This window comes from Coccinella septempunctata, chromosome 5 (genome assembly GCF_907165205.1).
Source record: "Coccinella septempunctata chromosome 5, icCocSept1.1, whole genome shotgun sequence".
NCBI lineage: Eukaryota > Metazoa > Arthropoda > Insecta > Coleoptera > Coccinellidae > Coccinella > Coccinella septempunctata.
The window spans coordinates 23,519,738-23,545,277 of record NC_058193.1 but is presented as its reverse complement, the minus strand read 5'-3'; the positions used below and the strand labels follow the sequence as shown (position 1 = coordinate 23,545,277).

General features: G+C 36.5%; 1 protein-coding gene across 6 annotated transcripts in view; it reads right to left on the bottom strand.

Annotated features, from left to right (window-relative positions):
• Positions 1-25,540, bottom strand: part of LOC123313243 — a 144,054-nt gene that overhangs the window by 44,605 nt on the left and 73,909 nt on the right. For all 6 annotated transcript variants that reach the window (XM_044898028.1, XM_044898026.1, XM_044898024.1 and 3 more), the window contains exon 3: positions 23,905-24,033. In XM_044898028.1, coding sequence (XP_044753963.1) covers positions 23,905-24,001 — 97 coding nt within the window. In that variant the 5' untranslated portion in view covers positions 24,002-24,033. The remainder of the gene's footprint in view (positions 1-23,904; positions 24,034-25,540) is intronic.

The window sequence follows — 25,540 nt, the reverse complement described above, 5'->3', positions numbered from 1 at the left end:
TGCACCGTTAGTATCTGAGAAATTTGAAAAATTTGGTACTTTGAATAGGTACAACTCCGTTTGTAGGATCCACAGATGTGTAGTGTCAGAGATTTAGCTAGTTATTCTGAAGAAAAATTTGTTGTTCCAGGGGTGGAAGAGCTCATAATGAAAATGGCTTTATCTGTTTATCAGGGCCGAATCCGAAAAAATGGTATTGAAAAAAGGTGTTGCCTTCTACCTCAAAAATCTACTGTTAAAATATTTGTACGAGTCAAAAACTCACATTGTATACGAACGCCACAAGTCAGCATAACTGTAACACATTAATATAAAATAATTTTTGCCAAAAAAATTCTGGGTCAAGATTTCTTCAAATTGATGATTTCCCGGAATATCTGTAAAACAAAAACTTCTAATAGCAACCCCATACTAAAATATTGAAGATCTATAAGAAAACTCTGTAGATTATTCAATTATAAAAAAATATACTTCGTAAAACTTTTCTCCATTCCGAATCACGTACTTTTCCTTGAATTAAATCCCAGAGTTTCTGTAACGACCTCATACCGCAGGATTATCTTTTGTCCGGATAAGATTAGCACGAAAGACAGAAGGGAAATTGAAAGCAGAACTGTGCAATCTGAGTCAACATCGTGTTACGCCTGTTGTGAATTGTGAACCTCGGTTGAATCAGCAAGGGATTACAATTTATGAAGTTGTAAGGTAGAATTAACATTGAACTTTGACACGATCCAGAGTTCGTCTTCCTCTACGACTTTAGATAAACAATTTATTTCTATATAGAATTTACGTGTCAGAGTTACTTGATACCAAGGGCTCTTTCAGTGGGGGGCCATGGGGGCATGACCCTCTCCTTTGAAAAGAAGAGTGTTGAGATAAATTCATCAGAGTAAAGCAAAACCAAATCCCTTACTCATTCAGAATACTCGACAAATATAAATATGTCAAATGCGATTGGTTTATTAGTCAACAATATTAGTGCTGGCGGTAAAAGTGTTGAATAACATACCCCAGCAGTTTTCGACTGTGATAACCATATTATGTACTTTGCTATTGGAGCCTATATACTGTATATAAGCATCTTTTAGGAATGAGATATTTCTCTCCGTTTAGTTAGTTGGTTTGATATTCATTGAGAGTATAGATCGACCTCCGTTAAATCGATTGAATCAATATACAGATTGTTTCACAAAGTGCGTTTCATTGAAGAAGAATTTATCCTAAACCAACCTAATTTCCAACAGGTTATGGGCCCAGCTTGCTCTGTTAAAAATAAATTCGCCGCTGTTAATTGCGAATATACTTTTCGTTTAAAAAGTTAATCAGTGAAATAATAAGAAGTTTCCTTCTACTATTGAGAATGAAAAATTTGGTAGTGAGTGAAGTGAAGTGAACTCGGTTGAAAAGCAATATGTGCGTAGTTAGCTGATGATCAGCGATGAGTCCTACGAAAGACCACAAAGTGTTTTTCAGTCAGTAGCAGAGTTGGATCAAGATGCAACAATCCATCACAAGGGGAATTGAGGAGCTAGAGAATGGTCTTCTCTTTTATATTGATCAACAGCCTGTAGGGTTTTTCAGATAAGTAAAACGAAAGCTCGTTGAATCTGGACAAAATCAATTTGTCTGTGACTGTTATAAAATTCCGTAAAAAGGAATTTTCTCAATGATAGTTATCATTGAAGGGCATTATAATCGAATTTTGATTTGAAATTCCCTAATCAAAATTCAATTGAAAAGGATTTGAATTTTGAAATTGAATTAGGTAGGTACTCAAGCGAAATATAAATCAGACTCAACCAACTTAGAAGACATTTCATCAAAAAAAAAAAAAATCCGTTTGTATATATCTCAAGAGTAGTTTATGAACTATCTGGATATAAAATAGAATATGGAATTTGTTTTAAGAACCAAAACACAGTAAAAATAATATTTAAGAAATATTTAATTTTTCTTTTCGAGGTCAGTTATATTTATATAATGTGACTGATTAAAAAAAAAAAAAAAAAAAAAAGTAAAAAATTCAATTCTTGTATTCTCGAAATGAAGAGCATGGACGATTTATAATTTCATAAGTAGTAATTGATAGTTTTCCGAAATCGGGACATTTCTTCTATATTTGAATTAAATGTTTTGAATGCATACATCGTTGCCAATACATTAGATTTCGAAAATTAGTGAAATTGAGATTGAGTATCATTCAATATAGGAACCAGCTTCGCATTTGCCTAAGCAAAAAATCATTTCATGAGAAGCTGACATAAGTTGAATTTATTTTCTTTGATTGGTGAAAGTAAAAAGTAGAAGTCCTGATCAAGGGCATAAAAATAGGAGTTCATGATCATTATCGGAAATAATTCTTGAAAATGAATTGAGTATTCAATTTATTTTGAAATGTTCTAATGGCTTCATAAAAAAAAAAATTATTATTTCAATTGTGTCTTCAATTATCTGAATAAGAATCTAAATATATTTCATAACTTAATCTTCATATTATTCACACTATGATAGGCTACTGTAGAAGTTCGAAAGCCAATATGTTTAATGGTGAAAATATTACAGATTGCTGGAATAGCAAAATACCTGAATATGTCTGTTTTCTAAATTGGTTGTTGAAGTCTGATTGTTGAGTAATTTGATTTATATTTCATTACTTGGCTGTTTCGAAGAATCTGATTCTCGATGAAAAAAAAAATTCATAAAGCATTTTGAACAACTGCATATCTTGATAGAAGCTATTCTTACAAAAAAAGGGATTCAATTGAGTCTTCAGAGTCTTGCTTATTTTAAATTATGATTCGAAATAATTATAATCATTTCAATACCCTGAAAAATAATTAAGTTGGAGTGACTCATTTCATATCCAAATATAAAATAGAGATGTGATGATTATAAATTACAATATCATATTCACATTGACGATTCTCTCTAATATTCTGTTGAATTTGAATTTTATTAAACTTTGAAGAATTGCTAGTCAAAAGCTAAAAAAAAAAAATCAGTTATCTACCTTTCTGCAGAATGAGATCTGATAGTGAACTAAAATCCGAAATTTAATGCAATAACAAACTGGTATGAACTCTATTGAATTGAAACTAGTAGGTGGTTTAAAATAAAATATACAGCAGTCATGAAAAGTCATATATTTGATGCAATAAGACGCAGGTACGAACTTTATTGAGTTAATAGAATAGCTTCATGTAGAAATCTGATAGTGATTGAAAATCAGATATTCGGTGATGTGAGAAACTGGTGTGTTTGATTTTGTATCAAAACCAGTAGGTAAACCTGATAACGATAAATCAGGTAACTCGAAGGTAATCGAGAATGAAACTGGTGAGTTTGATTTCGTATCAAAACCAGTAGGTAAATCTGATAACGATAAATCAGGTAACTCGAAAGTAATTGAGAATGAAACTGGTGAGTTTGATTTCGTATCAAAACCAGTAGGTAAATCTGATAACGATAAATCAGGTAACTCGAAAGTAATTGAGAATGAAACTGGTGAGTTTGATTTCGTATCAAAACCAGTAGGCAAATCTGATAACGATAAATCAGGTAACTCAAAGATAATTGAGAATGAAACTGGTGAGTTTGATTTCGTATCAAAACCAGTAGGTAAATCTGATATCCATAAATCAGGTAACTCAAAGGTAACTGATAATGAAACTGGTGAATCTGATTTTGTATCAAGACCAGTAGGTGAATCTGATAATGGTAAATCAGGTGAATGAATCGATAATAATGGAGAAAGAAACTGGTGAACCAAAACCAGTAAGTAAATCTGATATCAACACTTTGTCGAAAGCGAAAGAACGTGAAAATTTATGAAATGAAATTGGTACAGCTAGTATATGAGAACAAAGTGATTGTAATAAATTGGCAATTTAAGGTGGAGGTTAATATGAATCTCACAAGAGTGAATTGGGTTGAATTTACCCAAAATAAGGACAAAGTGAAAGAATGTCCAGAGTATCGATATTGAAATTGAAAGTTATATGTGCTTAATATAATATAGCATTCCTAAATATTTCTAGGCAATAAATGAAATGTTGAATAGATATCATTGGTATAAAGCAATAAAGTTATTATTATTGTTGATGAATAAATCATGGTCTTTATCGAAGACACCGGAGAATGAAAATATTGTTGATTGCAAATGCATAATAAGAATTTATTGATGCATTTTTGGAAATCCATTGAAATATGAACGCGATTTGTTTCCCGGGGCTTCAAGCAGCGACAGTTGATTAGATAATGCTGAAATTTTTGAATCAGTCGTCCGAATTTCAAGCTTCAGATACATAGTAACACTTGCAATCGATTTAATTCATTGATACATCATAAAATATATAGATGTCTAAACTTTCCCTTCAAATAGCTGATTAGTTAAATAGTTTTCTTAGAGCAAGAAATTCTTAAGAAGGTTCCGTGAGGAAACGATTGTCAATTTCGTCAATTGAGTAAAGCCCTATACGTAGGAGTTAAAACAAACAAAAATTCGAAAAGAATCTAGAATGATTTTCGAAATTCATACTGATCGATGCATATCTTATAGATAGACAATAAATATCGCAAAATATATAATCATGGGGTACTTTGTCCGGATGATATATTGCAGTAGTTATATAACGAATGATGAAACATTGATAAGTTCTAATTGATGGATTTTCTATGACAAAAGCAATCAATTTTTTTAGGAATCAAAGTTGATAGAAAACAAAATGGAATAATTCCTGATAAGAAAAAAAAAATTATTACATTATATAAGTGTTCTCAAAAGAAGATCATGAAGCACTGTGTAAAAAAAAATCTCATAGTATAATTAAAATGGATCTATATATTTTAAGTAGATTTTTTTTAATAAAAGAAGAACAAAAGAACTTTGGATATTCTTACGGAGTTATCAATTAATTCAAGATTATAAAATATGTTCGAATTATTTGAATTCAAATTTTTGGAAAATAATAAGTACAATTTATAACAAAAAAAAAAAAAAATGCAAACTTTAATCGCTGCCTCATCCACGGAAAGGGTTATATACATGGCTATATAAAAGGCCGTCATAAAACGTACGTTAAGACTTTAAAAAAAAAAAAAAAGGAAGGTTCAATTTGATTATTATGAAATCTATCATGATTATTATGAAGATAGAAATAATGGTTATACTAACTTGTATTAGTTTTGGGAATAGTACGTACTGCAATCCATACGAGATCAGAACATATTGAATATATGTTATAAAACTCAAATAAAATCGCAGAGGTTATCAGCTCTCTGTTATTTCAACCAAACTATTACCAGACTAATGTCTGTTAATTCATAGCAGGTTTAGGAAATTTAAGTTTTAAATGTTTATTTACTAGGTATTACTATTTAATACTAAAAGTTTTATAAAATGTATGTACATATACAATTTCTAATAGCAATGGTCTGGTGTGGTTTTTCTGGGTTTCCCACATCCTTGCAATGAATATTGGACCATACTTATATTGCCCCAGATAACAAATGGAGGATCTTTCTATACTCAGGAATATTTTATTTTTGCATGCAATTTTGATATGTAATGATATGTATAGGAAATTGAGCATTGTGTTATAAAAGATAAGAGATTTGATTTTGAGGCGGCGTGTTGAGATAAATTCATCAGAGTAAAGCAAAACCAAATCCCTTACTCATTCAGAATACTCGACAAATATAAATATGTCAAATGCGATTGGTTTATTAGTCAACAATATTAGTGCTGGCGGTAAAAGTGTTGAATAACATACCCCAGCAGTTTTCGACTGTGATAACCATATTATGTACTTTGCTATTGGAGCCTATATACTGTATATAAGCATCTTTTAGGAATGAGATATTTCTCTCCGTTTAGTTAGTTGGTTTGATATTCATTGAGAGTATAGATCGACCTCCGTTAAATCGATTGAATCAATATACAGATTGTTTCACAAAGTGCGTTTCATTGAAGAAGAATTTATCCTAAACCAACCTAATTTCCAACAAAGAGAAATATTTTTTTAATATTCACTACTAGAAGAGGTTTCTCTTTTAGAATATGTATCACATTTAGATCTACCATGATTTTTCTGGGAGATACGGGTGTCAAAAGTTCTAAAAATTCCCAAAAAGATGGAGTCAGCAAAAAAAAACCCTCAAGACCAAACGGTTTCACCGAGCACGTAGAAATTTCGAAATTTATTACTAGATGAGTTGTTGTTCCAGAATATGTATCACACTTAGATCTAGGATGATTTTTCTGAAAGATAAGAGGGGTGAATGTTGACCTGCAAAAAATTCCCAAATTGATGGGGTCACTTAAAAGTTCGTCAAGGCCGAACTGTTGAACAAAGGTTGATGGACTTCTGATATTTATAACTAGAGGAGATGCTCTTCCAAAATATGTATAACATCAAGATCTACGATGATTTTTCTGGCAGATACGCGTGTCGACATTTGACCTTCGAAAAACTCCCAAAAAGATCGAAACTCGGAATTTAAATCAATTCCGACTCAAACTTGAAATTTTATTTAGTTCCTACCTTCTAAAGGGTGTTCTGTAACGAAGTGGTGGAGTTGCTGAAATACAGTTTGCTTTTCTACAAAAACATTCATATTCATATAATATTACGTGTTCCCACATTTATGATGGATTGATGATTATGTACACAGGGTGTTTTTTGGTATTCATTTGAGTTTTCTTTTATAAGAGGTCATAACATTGATACCTTTCCCAGGGTGTTCCAGATCATTGTTTTGGGTATATTTGGATGAAAACACTTGTTTCCCATATGTACAAGATGCTCGTGAGGCTATCTCAATGGACAAGGAATTTTATGTACACTCGGTGTTCCTTGATGTTTACAATTGTAAGAACCTCATATTGGCTGCTCTATGATGACTTGTGTCATTTCCAGATATATTCAAGATATTCATGAGAGGATTAGGTTTCACAAAATGAAGACGTTCTTTTCTAATGAACAACACTAATTTATCCTATTGATCAGAATTGTCATTAGGTACATCTTTTTGAGGAATTCATAGTAGATGACAGATAACGGCAAGGTTAGGCACGCCCCAGAAACTGAAATCGACTAAATTTTCGAGCAAGTAATTATAAAACAATATTGAGCTACCCAGGTCGCTCAAAGAAAAAACTAGCTACGCCAATGTAAGGATTTTATGTATACAGAATGTTCTCGTATATATTCTCTGCGTTCTTCTCATGATGAAGTCATAACCACAGAGTAAGAACCATATAAAACTTGTTTGCAATTACCTCTTCATTGGAGAAAACAGAAGATCATACAGGGTGTCCGCGCCATGAGGCAGCGGTCGATTACTCTAATTCTATTAACTTTACAAAAAAGAGTTTGAAATAAAACTTTTCTCTTTTTAAGTAGAGCATCCCCTTAAATTATTTAGAACTATACAAAGGATTTCGTTTCTTCTGCAAAGCTATCAATTTCATTATTTCAAATGGAACACCCTATATATTTTCACATTTTTTATTTCCTTGTTGAATTTCAATATAAGTTTGATAACATAACTAAAAAGAAATTATACTTATTATTAATATTTTGACAGTGTGAGGTACTTACATAAAGGATTCTAGCTCCGTCCCTATTCTATGTAATTGATTCCAATTTGGACGTTGTCTAGTCAATAAAAGGTACAATTAAAATTTTCTTTGTGAATAACCATATTATATATATGGGGTCCACGAAAATGTAGATCCATTATCAAAACAGAAATTCATCTTCATTTTTTTAAATGGCAACCCATATTTTTTTCTGTTTATTATTAAGAACAATTGAAAGCGAACAAAACATGTTTAAATAATGAACAGTAAAAAAATGGTTCCCATTTGAAAAAATTAAGATTTTGATGAATTTCTGTTTTGATGATGGATCTAGGTTTTCGTAGACCCTGTATATAAAACATGGTTATTCACAAAGAAAATTTTCAGTGTATCATTTATTGACTAGACACAGTCCAAATTTGAATCAATTACATAAAGGGTATTTCAAATTGCGCAGTTTTTTTTAGGAATTTGTCTGGGTATTTTGACATTTAAAAATTATGATGTACGACATTTATAAAAATGGCTTCGTACACGATACAACAACGCGTTCAAATTGTTTAATTATTTCATGAAAATCAGCGTTCTGTGAAAAGTATTTTGTGAAAATTACGTGAATTTTATGGTTTATATTATCGTCCATCTGAAAGCACTGTTGGTCGAATTATTGACAAATTTCAAGAGACCATCAAGCAGATCTGTTCGGTGATAATCGAATTTTTGTGACCAGAATATTGATGAAGAGTACATTTGGTTTCAACACCTCACTTTGCAAATGACACAATTGATTTATTGAAACAATAATTTCCTGGACGACTAATCTCCAGAAACGCTGATGTCAATTGGCATAATCGAGTAATGACCGAAGCCGCCATAGAACAGCCCGTATAAGATTTTCCTGAGGTTTTGATGATTTCATTACTTCCTTCATGGAAGGACACTTGAATAATATCGAAACACTTTCTGCATAAATAAAAATCACATTTGTTATGAATATGCGAACACAAAATCAATGAAGTACAGTATTCATTGAAAAAGAAACAGATTGTATTACGAAACCATCCCTCTCATCAATCCCTCTGTATATGGAGAAATAATCTTTGTCGTCGAAGAGCAGCCTGTGCCTGTATCGATTCCAAAGTAAATATTTTATACCGACTTCGAAGTCAAAATTTAGTTAAATACAGAGTTTGAAGTAGGATGAACTGTAGTTCATCAGAACTGTAGACTACCTAATGGCTAGAGTAATAAGTAATGTTATATGTTATGTAGCTGAGGCTGTGCGCGTTCTATTCTTGTTTATACATATATCCCCTGAAGCCCGTTTGCAACAGCCGCGAATTCTCTAGAAAATTCACTCGAGATTTCATGCGCCGTGAATTATGTACCGTTACATACGCACTTTCGGTAGAATTCGTTAGTGTGAAGTTATCCACACTTTCGCAGCCACGGTTTATGACGTGTAGACTGTCGAAGTTGGGATACGGACAAATCTAGGTGCGCTGTTGCCAGATCTCCAAATATTTCGTATCCACGCTTATTGCCCGTTACTCATAGTTCTTCGTTATGATTGCAATATCGTGGACGATTGATAATGGTGTAGCCATTACTAAGAGTCAAACAAAAATTTAGTAATGAGTAGTATTGATGTTGATATAGTATTTCATCAATATTTCCATACAGAAATACTAGAAAAATTGATGATATATATTTCCGTTGTGGGACACAACAGAATTCGATTTGGAAAACCGTTGCTGGAAATCTGTTCAAGACACAATACATATCACAATAATTTTCACCGCCATTGGTGACATTCGGGGAATTGAATCGTGCGAAATCATTACATTTTAGACCGTATTTCGCGAGATGTTGCGCGATAAGTAGTGGATTGAAAGTATATAAGAATGTGTACCACCCTAAGTGGGTAAGGAAAAACAAGTTATCCTACTTTTTTACATTTCAGGCTGTATCGAGGAGGGGGTCCCGTGTTCGTTCATGATTTTTCCGTTGAAATATTGAGGAACACGATACATTCGAGAAAATCATATTTCATAATTTGTACCACCGTAGGGGAGACGGGGGACACCAAATTATGGAATTTTTTTACATTTCAGGCTGTATCGAGGAGGGGGTTCCGTGTCGTTCATGATTTTTTCGTTGAAATATTGGAAAACACGAGTGCTTTCGAAAAAACAATATTTCATAATTTGTACCACCGTAGGGGAGTCGGGGGACACCAAATTATGGAATTTTTTTACATTTCAGGCTGTATCGAGAAGGGGGTTCCGTGTTCGTTCATGATTTTTTCGTTGAAATATTGGGAAACACGAGTGCTTTCGAAAAAACCATATTTCGTAATTTGTACCACCGTAGGGGAGACGGGGGACACCAAATTATGGAATTTTTTTACATTTCAGGCTGTATCGAGGAAGGGGTTCCGTGTTCGTTCATGATTTTTTCGTTGAAATATTGGGAAACACGAGTGCTTTCGAAAAAACAATATTTCATAATTTGTACCACCGTGGGGGAGACGGGGGACATCAAATTATGGAATTTTTTTACATTTCAGGCTGTATCGAGGAGGGGGTTCCGTGTTCGTTCATGATTTTTTCGTTGAAATATTGAAAAACACGAGTGCTTTCGAAAAAACAATATTTCATAATTTGTACCACCGTAGGGGGGTCGGGAGACACCAAATTATGGAATTTTTTTACATTTCAGGCTGTATCGAGGAGGGGGATCCGTGTTCGTTCATGATTTTTTCGTTGAAATATTGGGAAACACGAGTGCTTTCGAAAAAAAAAATTTCATAATTTGTACCACCGTAGGGGGGTCGGGGGACACCAAAGAATAGAAATTTTTGACATTTCAGGCTGTATTGAGAAGGGGGTTCCGTGTTCGTTCATGATTTTTCCGTTGAAATATTGGGAAACACGAGTGCAATCGAAAAAACAATATTTCATAATTTGTACCACCGTAGGGGAGTCGGGGGACACCAAAGAATAGAAATTTTTGACATTTCAGGCTGTATTGAGAAGGGGGTTCCGTGTTCGTTCATGATTTTTTCGTTGAAATATTGGGAAACACGAGTGCAATCGAAAAAATAATATTTCATAATTTGTACCACCGTAGGGGAGTCGGGGGACACCAAATTATGGAATTTGTTTAAATTTCAGGCTGTATCGAGAAGGGGGTTCCGTGTTCGTTCATGATTTTTTCGTTGAAATATTGGGAAACACGAGTGCTTTCGAAAAAACCATATTTCGTAATTCGTACCACCGTAGGGGAAACGGGGGACACCAAATTATGGAATTTTTTTACATTTCAGGCTGTATCGAGAAGGGGGTTCCGTGTTCGTTCATGATTTTTTCGTTGAAATATTGGGAAACACGAGTGCTTTCGAAAAAACCATATTTCGTAATTCGTACCACCGTAGGGGAAACGGGGGACACCAAATTATGGAATTTTTTTACATTTCAGGCTGTATCGAGGAAGGGGTTCCGTGTTCGTTCATGATTTTTTCGTTGAAATATTGGGAAACACGAGTGCTTTCGAAAAAACAATATTTCATAATTTGTACCACCGTGGGGGAGACGGGGGACATCAAATTATGGAATTTTTTTACATTTCAGGCTGTATCGAGGAGGGGGATCCGTGTTCGTTCATGATTTTTTCGTTGAAATATTGGGAAACACGAGTGCTTTCGAAAAAAAAAAATTTCATAATTTGTACCACCGTAGGGGGGTCGGGGGACACCAAAGAATAGAAATTTTTTACATTTCAGGCTGTATCGAGGAGGGGGTTCCGTGTTCGTTCATGATTTTTTCGTTGAAATATTGGGAAACACGAGTGCTTTCGAAAAAACAATATTTCATAATTTGTACCACCGTAGGGGAGACGGGGGACACCAAATTATGGAATTTTTTTACATTTCAGGCTGTATCGAGAAGGGGGTTCCGTGTTCGTTCATGATTTTTTCGTTGAAATATTGGGAAACACGAGTGCAATCGAAAAAATAATATTTCATAATTTGTACCACCGTAGGGGAGTCGGGGGACACCAAATTATGGAATTTTTTTAAATTTCAGGCTGTATCGAGAAGGGGGTTCCGTGTTCGTTCATGATTTTTTCGTTGAAATATTGGGAAACACGAGTGCAATCGAAAAAACAATATTTCATAATTTGTACCACCGTAGGGGAGACGAGGGACACCAAATTATGGAATTTTTTTACATTTCAGGCTGTATCGAGAAGGGGGTTCCGTGTTCGTTCATAATTTTTTCGTTGAAATATTGGAAAACACGAGTGCTTTCGAAAAAACAATATTTCATAATTTGTACCACCGTAGGGGAGACGGGGGACATCAAATTATGGAATTTTTTTACATTTCAGGCTGTATCGAGGAGGGGGTTCCGTGTTCGTTCATGATTTTTTCGTTGAAATATTGGGAAACACGAGTGCTTTCGAAAAAACAATATTTCATAATTTGTACCACCGTAGGGGGGTCGAAGGACACCAAATTATCGAAATTTTTTACATTTCAGGCTGTATCGAGGAGGGGCTTCCGTGTTCGTTCATAATATTTTTTCGTTGAAATATTGGAAAACACGAGTGCTTTCGAAAAAACAATATTTCATAATTTGTACCACCGTAGGGGAGACGGGGGACACCAAATTATGGAATTTTTTTACATTTCAGGCTGTATCGAGGAGGGGGTTCCGTGTTCGTTCATGATTTTTTCGTTGAAATATTGGAAAACACGAGTGCTTTCGAAAAAACAATATTTCATCATTTGTACCACCGTAGGGGGGTCGGGAGACACCAAATTATGGAATTTTTTTACATTTCAGGCTGTATCGAGGAGGGGGATCCGTGTTCGTTCATGATTTTTTCGTTGAAATATTGGGAAACACGAGTGCTTTCGAAAAAAAAAATTTCATAATTTGTACCACCGTAGGGGGGTCGGGGGACACCAAAGAATAGAAATTTTTGACATTTCAGGCTGTATTGAGAAGGGGGTTCCGTGTTCGTTCATGATTTTTCCGTTGAAATATTGGGAAACACGAGTGCAATCGAAAAAACAATATTTCATAATTTGTACCACCGTAGGGGAGTCGGGGGACACAAAAGAATAGAAATTTTTGACATTTCAGGCTGTATTGAGAAGGGGGTTCCGTGTTCGTTCATGATTTTTTCGTTGAAATATTGGGAAACACGAGTGCAATCGAAAAAATAATATTTCATAATTTGTACCACCGTAGGGGAGTCGGGGGACACCAAATTATGGAATTTTTTTAAATTTCAGGCTGTATCGAGAAGGGGGTTCCGTGTTCGTTCATGATTTTTTCGTTGAAATATTGGGAAACACGAGTGCTTTCGAAAAAACCATATTTCGTAATTCGTACCACCGTAGGGGAAACGGGGGACACCAAATTATGGAATTTTTTTACATTTCAGGCTGTATCGAGAAGGGGGTTCCGTGTTCGTTCATGATTTTTTCGTTGAAATATTGGGAAACACGAGTGCTTTCGAAAAAACCATATTTCGTAATTCGTACCACCGTAGGGGAAACGGGGGACACCAAATTATGGAATTTTTTTACATTTCAGGCTGTATCGAGGAAGGGGTTCCGTGTTCGTTCATGATTTTTTCGTTGAAATATTGGGAAACACGAGTGCTTTCGAAAAAACAATATTTCATAATTTGTACCACCGTGGGGGAGACGGGGGACATCAAATTATGGAATTTTTTTACATTTCAGGCTGTATCGAGGAGGGGGTTCCGTGTTCGTTCATGATTTTTTAGTTGAAATATTGGAAAACACGAGTGCTTTCGAAAAAACAATATTTCATAATTTGTACCACCGTAGGGGGGTCGGGGGACACCAAAGAATAAAATTTTTGACATTTCAGGCTGTATTGAGAAGGGGGTTCCGTGTTCGTTCATGATTTTTCCGTTGAAATATTGGGAAACACGAGTGCAATCGAAAAAACAATATTTCATAATTTGTACCACCGTAGGGGGGTCGAAGGACACCAAATTATCGACATTTTTTACATTTCAGGCTGTATCGAGGAGGGGGTTCCGTGTTCGTTCATGATTTTTTCGTTGAAATATTGGGAAACACGAGTGCTTTCGAAAAAAAAAATTCATAATTTGTACCACCGTAGGGGGGTCGGGGGACACCAAAGAATAGAAATTTTTGACATTTCAGGCTGTATTGAGAAGGGGGTTCCGTGTTCGTTCATGATTTTTCCGTTGAAATATTGGGAAACACGAGTGCAATCGAAAAAACAATATTTCATAATTTGTACCACCGTGGGGGAGACGGGGGACATCAAATTATGGAATTTTTTTACATTTCAGGCTGTATCGAGGAGGGGGTTCCGTGTTCGTTCATGATTTTTTCGTTGAAATATTGAAAAACACGAGTGCTTTCGAAAAAACAATATTTCATAATTTGTACCACCGTAGGGGGGTCGAAGGACACCAAATTATCGAAATTTTTTACATTTCAGGCTGTATCGAGGAGGGGGTTCCGTGTTCGTTCATGATTTTTTCGTTGAGATATTGGGAAACACGAGTGCAATCGAAAAAACAATAGTTCATAATTTGTACCACCGTAGGGGTGTCGGAGGACACCAAATTATGGAATTTTTTTACATTTCAGGCTGTATCGAGGAGGGGGTTCCGTGTTCGTTCATGATTTTTTCGTTGAAATATTGGGAAACACGAGTGCTTCCGAAAAAAAAATATTCCATAATTTGTACCACCGTAGGGGGGTCAGGAGACACCAAAGAATAGAAATTTTTGACATTTCAGGCTGTATTGAGAAGGGGGTTCCGTGTTCGTTCATAATTATGAATATTATGAAATATTGTTTTTTCTAAAGCACTCCCAATATTTCAACGAAAAAATCATGAACGAACACGGAACCCCTTCCTCGATACAGCCTGAAATGTAAAAAAATTCCATAATTTGATGTCCCCCGTCATCCCTACGGTGGTAAAAATAATGAAATATTGTTTTTTCGAAAGCACTCGTGTTTCCCAATATTTCAACGAAAAAATCATGAACGAACACGGAACCCCCTCCTCGATACAGCATGAAATGTAAAAAAATTCCATAATTTGGTGTCCTTCGACCCCCCTACGGTGGTACAAATTATGAACTATTGTTTTTTCGATTGCACTCGTGTTTCCTAATATTTCAACGAAAAAATCATGAACGAACACGGAACCCCCTCCTCGATACAGCCTGAAATGTAAAAAAAATTCCATAATTTGGTGTCCCCCGTCTCCCCTTCGGTGGTACAAATTATGAAATATTGTTTTTTCGAAAGCACTCGTGTTTTCCAATATTTCAACGAAAAAATATTATGAACGAACACGGAAGCCCCTCCTCGATACAGCCTGAAATGTAAAAAATTTCGATAATTTGGTGTCCTTCGACCCCCCTACGGTGGTACAAATTATGAAATTTTTTTTTTCGAAAGCACTCGTGTTTCCCAATATTTCAACGAAAAAATCATGAACGAACACGGAACCCCCTCCTCGATACAGCCTGAAATGTAAAAAATTTCGATAATTTGGTGTCCTTCGACCCCCCTACTGTGGTACAAATTATGAAATATTGTTTTTTCGATTGCACTCGTGTTTCCCAATATTTCAACGGAAAAATCATGAACGAACACGGAACCCCCTTCTCAATACAGCCTGAAATGTCAAAAATTTTATTCTTTGGTGTCCCCCGACCCCCCTACGGTGGTACAAATTATGAAATATTGTTTTTTCGAAAGCACTCGTGTTTTCCAATATTTCAACTAAAAAATCATGAACGAACACGGAACCCCCTCCTCGATACAGCCTGAAATGTAAAAAAATTCCATAATTTGATGTCCCCCGTCTCCCCTACGGTGGTACAAATTATGAAATATTGTTTTTTCGAAAGCACTCGTGTTTCCCAATATTTCAACGAAAAAATCATGAACGAACACGGAACCCCTTCCTCGATACAGCCTGAAATGTAAAAAAATTCCATAATTTGGTGTCCCCCGTTTCCCCTACGGTGGTACGAATTACGAAATATGGTTTTTTCGAAAGCACTCGTGTTTCCCAATATTTCAACGAAAAAATCATGAACGAACACGGAACCCCCTTCTCGATACAGCCTGAAATGTAAAAAAATTCCATAATTTGGTGTCCCCCGTTTCCCCTACGGTGGTACGAATTACGAAATATGGTTTTTTCGAAAGCACTCGTGTTTCCCAATATTTCAACGAAAAAATCATGAACGAACACGGAACCCCCTTCTCGATACAGCCTGAAATTTAAAAAAATTCCATAATTTGGTGTCCCCCGACTCCCCTACGGTGGTACAAATTATGAAATATAATTTTTTCGATTGCACTCGTGTTTCCCAATATTTCAACGAAAAAATCATGAACGAACACGGAACCCCCTTCTCAATACAGCCTGAAATGTCAAAAATTTCTATTCTTTGGTGTCCCCCGACCCCCCTACGGTGGTACAAATTATGAAATTTTTTTTTTCGAAAGCACTCGTGTTTCCCAATATTTCAACGAAAAAATCATGAACGAACACGGATCCCCCTCCTCGATACAGCCTGAAATGTAAAAAAATTCCATAATTTAGTGTCTCCCGACCCCCCTACGGTGGTACAAATGATGAAATATTGTTTTTTCGAAAGCACTCGTGTTTTCCAATATTTCAACGAAAAAATCATGAACGAACACGGAACCCCCTCCTCGATACAGCCTGAAATGTAAAAAAATTCCATAATTTGATGTCCCCCGTCTCCCCCACGGTGGTACAAATTATGAAATATTGTTTTTTCGAAAGCACTCGTGTTTCCCAATATTTCAACGAAAAAATCATGAACGAACACGGAACCCCTTCATCGATACAGCCTGAAATGTAAAAAAATTCCATAATTTGGTGTCCCCCGTCTCCCCTACGGTGGTACAAATTACGAAATATGGTTTTTTCGAAAGCAATCGTGTTTCCCAATATTTCAACGAAAAAATCATGAACGAACACGGAACCCCCTTCTCGATACAGCCTGAAATGTAAAAAAATTCCATAATTTGGTGTCCCCCGTCTCCCCTACGGTGGTACAAATTACGAAATATGGTTTTTTCGAAAGCACTCGTGTTTCCCAATATTTCAACGAAAAAATCATGAACGAACACGGAACCCCCTTCTCGATACAGCCTGAAATGTAAAAAAATTCCATAATTTGGTGTCCCCCGACTCCCCTACGGTGGTACAAATTATGAAATATTGTTTTTTCGAAAGCACTCGTGTTTTCCAATATTTCAACGAAAAAATCATGAACGACACGGAACCCCCTCCTCGATACAGCCTGAAATGTAAAAAAATTCCATAATTTGGTGTCCCCCGTCTCCCCTACGGTGGTACAAATTATGAAATATGATTTTCTCGAATGTATCGTGTTCCTCAATATTTCAACGGAAAAATCATGAACGAACACGGGACCCCCTCCTCGATACAGCCTGAAATGTAAAAAAGTAGGATAACTTGTTTTTCCTTACCCACTTAGGGTGGTACACATTCTTATATACTTTCAATCCACTACTTATCGCGCAACATCTCGCGAAATACGGTCTAAAATGTAATGATTTCGCACGATTCAATTCCCCGAATGTCACCAATGGCGGTGAAAATTATTGTGATATGTATTGTGTCTTGAACAGATTTCCAGCAACGGTTTTCCAAATCGAATTCTGTTGTGTCCCACAACGGAAATATATATCATCAATTTTTCTAGTATTTCTGTATGGAAATATTGATGAAATACTATATCAACATCAATACTACTCATTACTAAATTTTTGTTTGACTCTTAGTAATGGCTACACCATTATCAATCGTCCACGATATTGCAATCATAACGAAGAACTATGAGTAACGGGCAATAAGCGTGGATACGAAATATTTGGAGATCTGGCAACAGCGCACCTAGATTTGTCCGTATCCCAACTTCGACAGTCTACACGTCATAAACCGTGGCTGCGAAAGTGTGGATAACTTCACACTAACGTAGAATTCTCTGTTCAGTTGCGTACTAAATAATCTTTGCCGTTTTCTTGCGAGAATTTTGTAGAGAATTCTCCAGAGAATTCTCGGCTGTTGTAAACGGGCTTTATAAACAAGGATTCTATCTTGATTATATCCAATTGTTCAGACTTTCTTTTGGACTACCTGGTACTTGATGAAAACTCATGAAATATATAATACTTGCCTAATGGTATGGGTAAAACCTTTGACAAGGGTAAAACCAAACTGACAAGAAAATAACAGTTATCGAATATTTATAGTTCTGAACCCAAAATTCGAATCGGATGAAGTGACGCTGCGATGGTGAAATATATATGTCAACTGGAACTTTCACTTATCGCAGCTTTCCAACGAAGAGCTTTCAAATTTTCATCGCATCGTAGCGAGAAAACGTTTTTCCACGCTCCGCGTGAAACCCGTTCAATAAGGATTTTCTCGTCGGAAAAGATACGTAATAAATCGCGATTGACGAGAATGCTGGCTGGCTCGGTAAGAATATGAGATAGTTACGGAAATATAGCACAATCCTGAATATTTCCCTCGGGCAGCTCGTTTCAACTAGTATCCGAAATGTTTTTCATAAGAACGCGAGAAAATAAAATCCCCTTTCCTTTGAAACTGGACGATGGTATTGTACAAAATGAACTCGAACGATAGAATTGAGCCGAAAAGGAATTTTCCATCTGAGATATGGATTATGGAATTGTTTTATCCGTAGGAAGATATCTTTCGAACTTTTCATATATGCATGCAATCCCTCTCGGACTAGGATTTTGATGATGAGGAGTCTGCTGAATCAATTCATCATCAGAAATGAATTCCTGTCGAACATTATTAAAACAATTTTTTATAGTAAAAGTAGTGTCCCAGGCAAATAATAATCAATGAAAAATATGAGAAATTCAAGAACGTAGGAAAAAAGAAAAATTAATGAGGTGTTGGACCTCCACGATGCATTTAGCAGAAACACGACAGGACATACTCCTAATAAGCTGGTAGATTTCCTTTTTAGGTATCTTATCGACTTGTACCTCAAGTCGAAGTGCCTATGTAGCAAATGGGATGAATGATGAATGGAGTTATCATCTTTCCGTAATGTCCCAGACGTGTTCCATTGGTGGAAAATCAGGAAATTAAGAAGGCCAAGGCAAGATATCGACTGGATTTTCTTCAAAATGAGCCAACGCAATGCTGACTACAATTCGCATGGGATCAGCGTACAATATGATATGAAGAGCTGTTTTGATTTGCTTATCAGACCTAGAGTAAGAAGACCATTGATCACCTACGGCTGTATCGCCTGATGGTCCTGCACATAACGCGTTCTAACACAAAACAAACTTTCAAAACTCCAGAGAACAACATGCCTCATGATTTCGGGGGCATTCCGCTCTACTCCAACTGCCTCCATGGAGATGCTATTAGACTTCCCTCCCCTTCACATTTTTGTCCAGGGAGAGGCAAGACTAGCAACCCACAGGCTCCACCACCTTACCGTAAATGAGCCTGACAAACTCATTATCGTGCCCAATCGTCTTTCAGTCCAACTGGAGACAGACGAGGTGATGGGCATGAGAACTGATCAGATAATCACAAGAACCAGCACGGATGGAACCTTCAGCTCTCTGATTCCAAGCAGAAACGAATGGCTCCGTCACAAGGAATTCTATCTACATTACTGATGTAATGTGATGGGATCTGGAGCCGGAGTCTACAGTCGTAAACGGTTGACTGAACTCAGTGCCAGTCTGTGAAAGTCGGCGACAGCATTTCAGGCAGAAATCTTCGCCATTGATCTATGCGCCAGCCATTTGCTTAACATTGGTTGAGCGGGTAGATCAATGAAAATCCTAACGGATAGGCAAGCTGCCATTAAATCTCTCGCAGCAGACAAATGCAACTCGGCACAGGTACTTATTTGAATGCAGATCTAAACTCTCCAAATTGGGAAGTTTAAACAGACTGCAACTGATTTGGATACCTGGACACTTTGGCTTCAGAGGCAACGATGTATCGGATGCTCTAGCCAGAGAAGGCGCAACATCAGCGCTTATTGGCCCGGAACCTAGTATAGGAATTTCCAATTCCTTAATCAGGGACCGGAACAACAGCTGGATAAGGTAAAAGGTCCTGGAGTACTGGCGCAACCGTCCTAGACTGCGTCACTCGCATAGGGCTATTTCAGTGCCTCCCAGCCCATACACCAGTCGTTGGCTAGGATTTTCTAGAACAAATCTGAGATCTATAATGGCGGCTTTCACAGGACATTGTAGACCCAGAGCCTATCTTAAAAAGCTCAGCAGACTCTGCTTAGAGGAGGACGAAACGATGGAGCATATCCTCTGTGACTGCCCGGCGGCGGACAGGGTCAGACATGGAGTATTTGGTTCTCCGAAGATGATCCTAGAGGAACTCAAGAATCACTCCCCCTCCGACATCATCTCCTTTTTGGCAGGATGGGACTGGAGGGAAAGATCTAGCTCTACGAGCTTGCTTATGTGCTACAATAGACCGCTTGGTCACAGGGGCAGGTTTGGTTTATCCGTCCTACACACTCAGCAATCAGTAATCAGTAAATCAGTAGAGTAAGAAATCGAGAAACTTTTCAACAACGAATTTTGGTAGGGGACTTGCCTGAGGCGTATTTGTCCTCTAGAGAAATAGCCAGGGGATCCAAAGAAACGTAAGTACAGTAGTGGATATTTGGCTGGTATGGAATCATCACACGCAACATGATTGTTTATCCAGGAGGCGTTAAAACCACAAGTCCGCCTTACATTCGGATGTTGTCAAAACCACTTTACAGAAGATATTACATGCCCATTGTAGTCACAATTATTACCTTGTCTCAAGACAATGAAGTCAATTTTTTGTCTTGGAATCGTAGATTCCCGAATTTGATCATTTTCAGCACATGGGAGACATTCCTTTTCCTCTCCTCCCAGGTGCGGTATAAAATAGGATTTTCCCTAGCCCGGGATATTCATTCTTGATTCTTGTTGAGTTAACGACCGAATGTTGCCTCAGAGTTTGGATTTTATTCTTGTTTCTTGCCCATGAAATGCAAATGGCATTTCGAACGGGATTGTCATTTCAATTATCGCCTATTAATAATATTTCACCTGGTGGAAAAGGCTTATAACAATCTCGAATAACTTTATTAAACTTCGGAAGAGACTGGGCTATGGGTTTGGAGGTGAGCCTCCGCCTCCTCACATTAAACTAACAACCAACCCTGTCCTGTCTAAGTTCTCACCATACCGGAAGTAACCTGCCTGGCGGTGCGCAAACCCCTGGAAAGGTGAGAAAGTACGGAGAACCCAATCCTGCCATTGTGATTTATTCCTATCTTCAAACCGATAATCCTTTCCCATTTTCCGATAACTAAAAGTCTTGGTTCTGGCTGGCGAACGAGTCAGGAACATCAAGGGCGCGATCGAGATTTGATTCCATTTGTTTCCTTTCATTTCACTCTGTAGAATAACCCCTTCTCACTCCTCTCTGCACTTTGCACATATTATGTTGTGTTCAACTGTTCTTGTATTTGACTGATATCAATATAATTCCTTTCAATCGATGGATGTTATGATTGTGCTTTAGTGATCATTGTGTTCCCCTATTTCGAAATACTGAATGAACTTGAGAACTCAGATTTTGCCCTTCAATAGATATCGCGAACACCCTTTATGATATAGAACCTTGCCTTTGAATCAGAGCCACCAGGGTAGGCTTGTTCTTTCCCCTGTAAAGAAAAGCTGGAGTAAGTCCCTTACATGGCAAAAACCCCTTTTTTATGTCAAAGTTGGGGAAAAATCCATTGTTTTTAGTTTGTTGTCTTCAAAACTTGATGTCGAATGTTTGGGATTTTACAATTTAAGTCGAACTCCATCTTGTTCTACAAGTGTTTTGTAGCTATTTCACACCTGGATAATATCTTTGAGTATTCAATTATCATTATTAATACTCAAGGATAATATTTAAAATAATAACGTATCCTATTGGATCAAAACTCGAGCTTATCATGAAGAATAAAAAAAAAGTTACAGAGGAAGAAAGGAATAAAAGAAAGATGAAACAAAATTTATAATTGAAAGAATAAGAAATGGAAATGAAATAAATGGAAAAAACCTAAGTAACGATCAAATTTTGAACAAAGCTTGGAATTATTTGGAAAATATTTTTCCTTGTACCTAAGCAGTTCTGAAACAGTTCATTCAAGCACGCAAAAGTTCCTGGAATCACGTATACTGCTATCCCCTTTTTTTGCAGATTAACTGTTTTGCTTCCCCAGACTGTGTGGAAAGAGATAAGCTCTCTTTATACATTTCATATGTGTATGCTCATAATCATATGGAATTCAATATGTGTAGAAGGTAGAAGGTCCACTTATTTTATGAATCCCTCACCTTTGTTGGATAAAATGCGGTGAATGTGAATAGATGTGTTATAAAAAACCTCTTCGCTGATTCCCCTTTTCACATATTTATGAGCGGAAAGCTGTCGGTCGCTAAATATTCGTTGAGATTAGTATTTATTATTCATCATGTCCTGTCCCGCGAATAAATTCCGAAACTTATCACATACCATCGTTTTCTCGTTGACGCGTAGCGTTCTGAATATCAAGTGAGATACTCCCTGATACAAATTAAGTTGTTTTACCCTGGACGCCACTTCACTAGAGTATCTAAATGACGACACTCAGAGAAGCTGAGTTGAAAACGCTTTATATTCTGAGCGCAGGAAATAATTTACTGGTTCCTTCCTTCCACTCTCTTATTCTTGTGATTGAAGGAATGATTTTCCGTTGATTAATATAGAATTATAAATGGGAAGAGGCCGCTTCTAAATAAATATCCACCCAGCTATCAAAAGATGCACACTATGGTGTTATAGAAAAAAAGGGATTTTTGATAATGGTTGATAATGGAAATAATTATTGCAAAATAACCACTACTTTCTAAAAGCATCCAAAAAAAATTCCTACAGTTTCCTCTTCAACAGACTCTCATAAGCATAATTTTGTTGTTGATTAAAAAGCTGAATATTTGTTAGTGTAAGTTCTTTCAATTGGAATAATTAAATTGTGTTTCGCATATAATTTCTGGATTGAATACGTCGTGAATTGACAGTAATGCCTAGTTGACTCAATCAATCGTTAGTTAACGTCAAGCAGATTTCTTCAATTCATTTCAGAGCTTCCTCGTCAATTCCGTCGTTAATTTGCATATCTGGGTTTGATGCATATGGCGCAAAATATTGTCAGACTCCTTTGTGTGTTCAATGAGTGTCATTTTCAAGCAATTGCAAACGTTGGCAGGCATGTAGAGATCTTTTTTATATCCCGAGAGCTCGCACATCATTGTATTACAACTCCACCATTCTGAGAATTACACAATTTTATAACTGGCATATCTCTTTCATTGACATATTCAACTCTTCACAAGCTGTTTTTAGGAAAAGACTGTGTGTTTATACACAGAAATTATTAGAAAGAGCAGATATTTTTAAACTTTTTCTCACTTATTATTATTCTTGTAATATAATATATGTTCATGATCATTATTGTAGGTATTTGTTTTCTTGTATTTTGGTGAATTCTTGTTATTAGGTTTTCCTGTTAGGATTCCTGTTTATGTTAAATAAATAGATAAATAAATAAATAAATGGGAACAGAAAACACCAACAATAGCAGGCATATGGTGAAATTATTGACTAAGATCAAAAGTAAATAGAAACACTGCTCGTTACTTGACAGGACTGCGTAAATGCAACCGAATGCATCGGTGGAAAATACTTTTGGGTGACCTGGAAGTAGCTGTCCTTGTCCACAAGATTTTTCATTATACCTACATAAAAGCTTAGCGAGTCGGTTTCGCCTCTCTTTTCCATACTAAACGATTCCTATAACGCCTCAATCATTATTTTCATTCCTTTTCTGTTAATAAAGATAAAGAATCTTTCATTAGAATGACAATTCAAAATATCAGTGTAATTCTAGCCGAATCTTTTCTACCTAACTCTTGAAAAAAAGAGAGGAAGTAAATTTTCTGATTTGTTATATGTATTTCTGTATTTTGTAATTGAGTTCATAATATAATAATATCTATATCGTTGATTCAATATCAATGTTTCAATTCTTCATAAATTTCAAATTGTCATTGAATCAGAATATTTGAATTTAAAATTTGATATTATTTCTACAGATACCTACAAACTGACCTTCGTATGTATAAATTGGTGTATTGTTGACTCTGAGCTGGATCGAGTCAGGTCTTCTGTTGTCCACCGACGTACTCTCCCGGACTTCCACTTCCATATCCGGCGAGCCACTGTGGCTCGCCTCCCACTCTGGAAATAATAATGAAAAAATTAATTGAAGAAATAATTTAGCAGTGCCTCCTTTTGGAGGCGACAAAAATGGTGTTCAAAGCATTTAAATCATGCTATGGTTCGAACAGTAGGTATCATGTCAGCCATAAGGCAAATTTTAGTCGAATTATGAAACAAAAATTTTTAATGATCGACAAAATTTGTTTGCACTGATAAAAATCATTGAAATATTAAGATTATTTACTTTTTTAATGCATTTGACATATTATGAAAAGCAAGAAAGTTTGACTTTTTCTATTATTTTTCTATAACCTACTGTTATTATTATTATTTTTTATTATTATAATATCAATAAGAGTAGAGGTGTCAATCTATAATACTCAATCTAAACAAAAAAAGCATATAGGCATGAGTGAAGTGAATAACCAACTACAGGCGATCATAGGCATTCTTGAATGCATTCGTACTAGCAGCGACGACCACGCTGTCGAGTAGTCGATTCCAACGATGAAATATTCTATTGGGAAAAAGCCACTGTCTCTCAGATGTTCGAAATGTCTCTCTAGCAAGCTTGAACTAATGGCCACGAAGATGATTCTGATTCAAAGTGAAGATATCCTTCGTCTGATCGCCGAAATGACCATGAACGGCTCTAAAAGTGAATATCAGGTCCCCTCGCAATCTCCTCTGTTCTCGTATGTTGGTATGTTGAACAATCATAGTCGTTCATCATAAGATGGACGCACCGCACCATAAGGAAGTCTGGTGATCCATCCTTGTAGTAGCTCCAATCTGCTGGATGGAAGGCCACCATGCAGGGCCGGCATATTCTATGATTGGTCGGACATAGTATCGGTAGAGGAGACTGAAGTTTTTGGCATCGCAACCTTTGAAGCACTTAAAGAGAAGAAAAGCAAAATGTCTTCATCTGGAGATGATGCCACCGATATGATTCGTTCAAGTTAGGTCATTCGAGACTGTAATCCCCAGATCCTTCTGGCATGTTACAGTACGTAAAGGCTGGACGTTGATGGTATAAATCTGTTTGGATTATTTTTACCAATATGCATCAAAGTGCAGTTCTCTACATTAAGCGGCAACATCCAATCGGAGCACCACTTACAAATAGTGTCTAAAGCGTCCTGCAGGGTGTCCGAGTCGGATATGGAGTTATTATAGACTTTGGCGTCATCAGCGAAAGGGACACTTTTGGATTTAAGGAGACGGAGAAGATCGGCCCCAGCACAGAGCCCTGTGGTTCGCCAGAAATGACTGGAGTATTGGAGGACGAGTAGGAATCACCTACTCTGACACGAAAACTTCTATTCGCGAGGAAGGCGAATAATAACAATAAGGAACCTCTGATTCCTAGGTGTTCAAGTTTCTTGAGAAATCTTTTATGGGGCGTTCGGTCGAAAGCTCTGGCAAAATCTAGGAAAACCACGTCAACGGGATCCCCACGGTCCCATGCTTTGGTCCAGTCGGATAAACAAGACAGCAGGTGTGTGATCGTTAAACGTCCGGG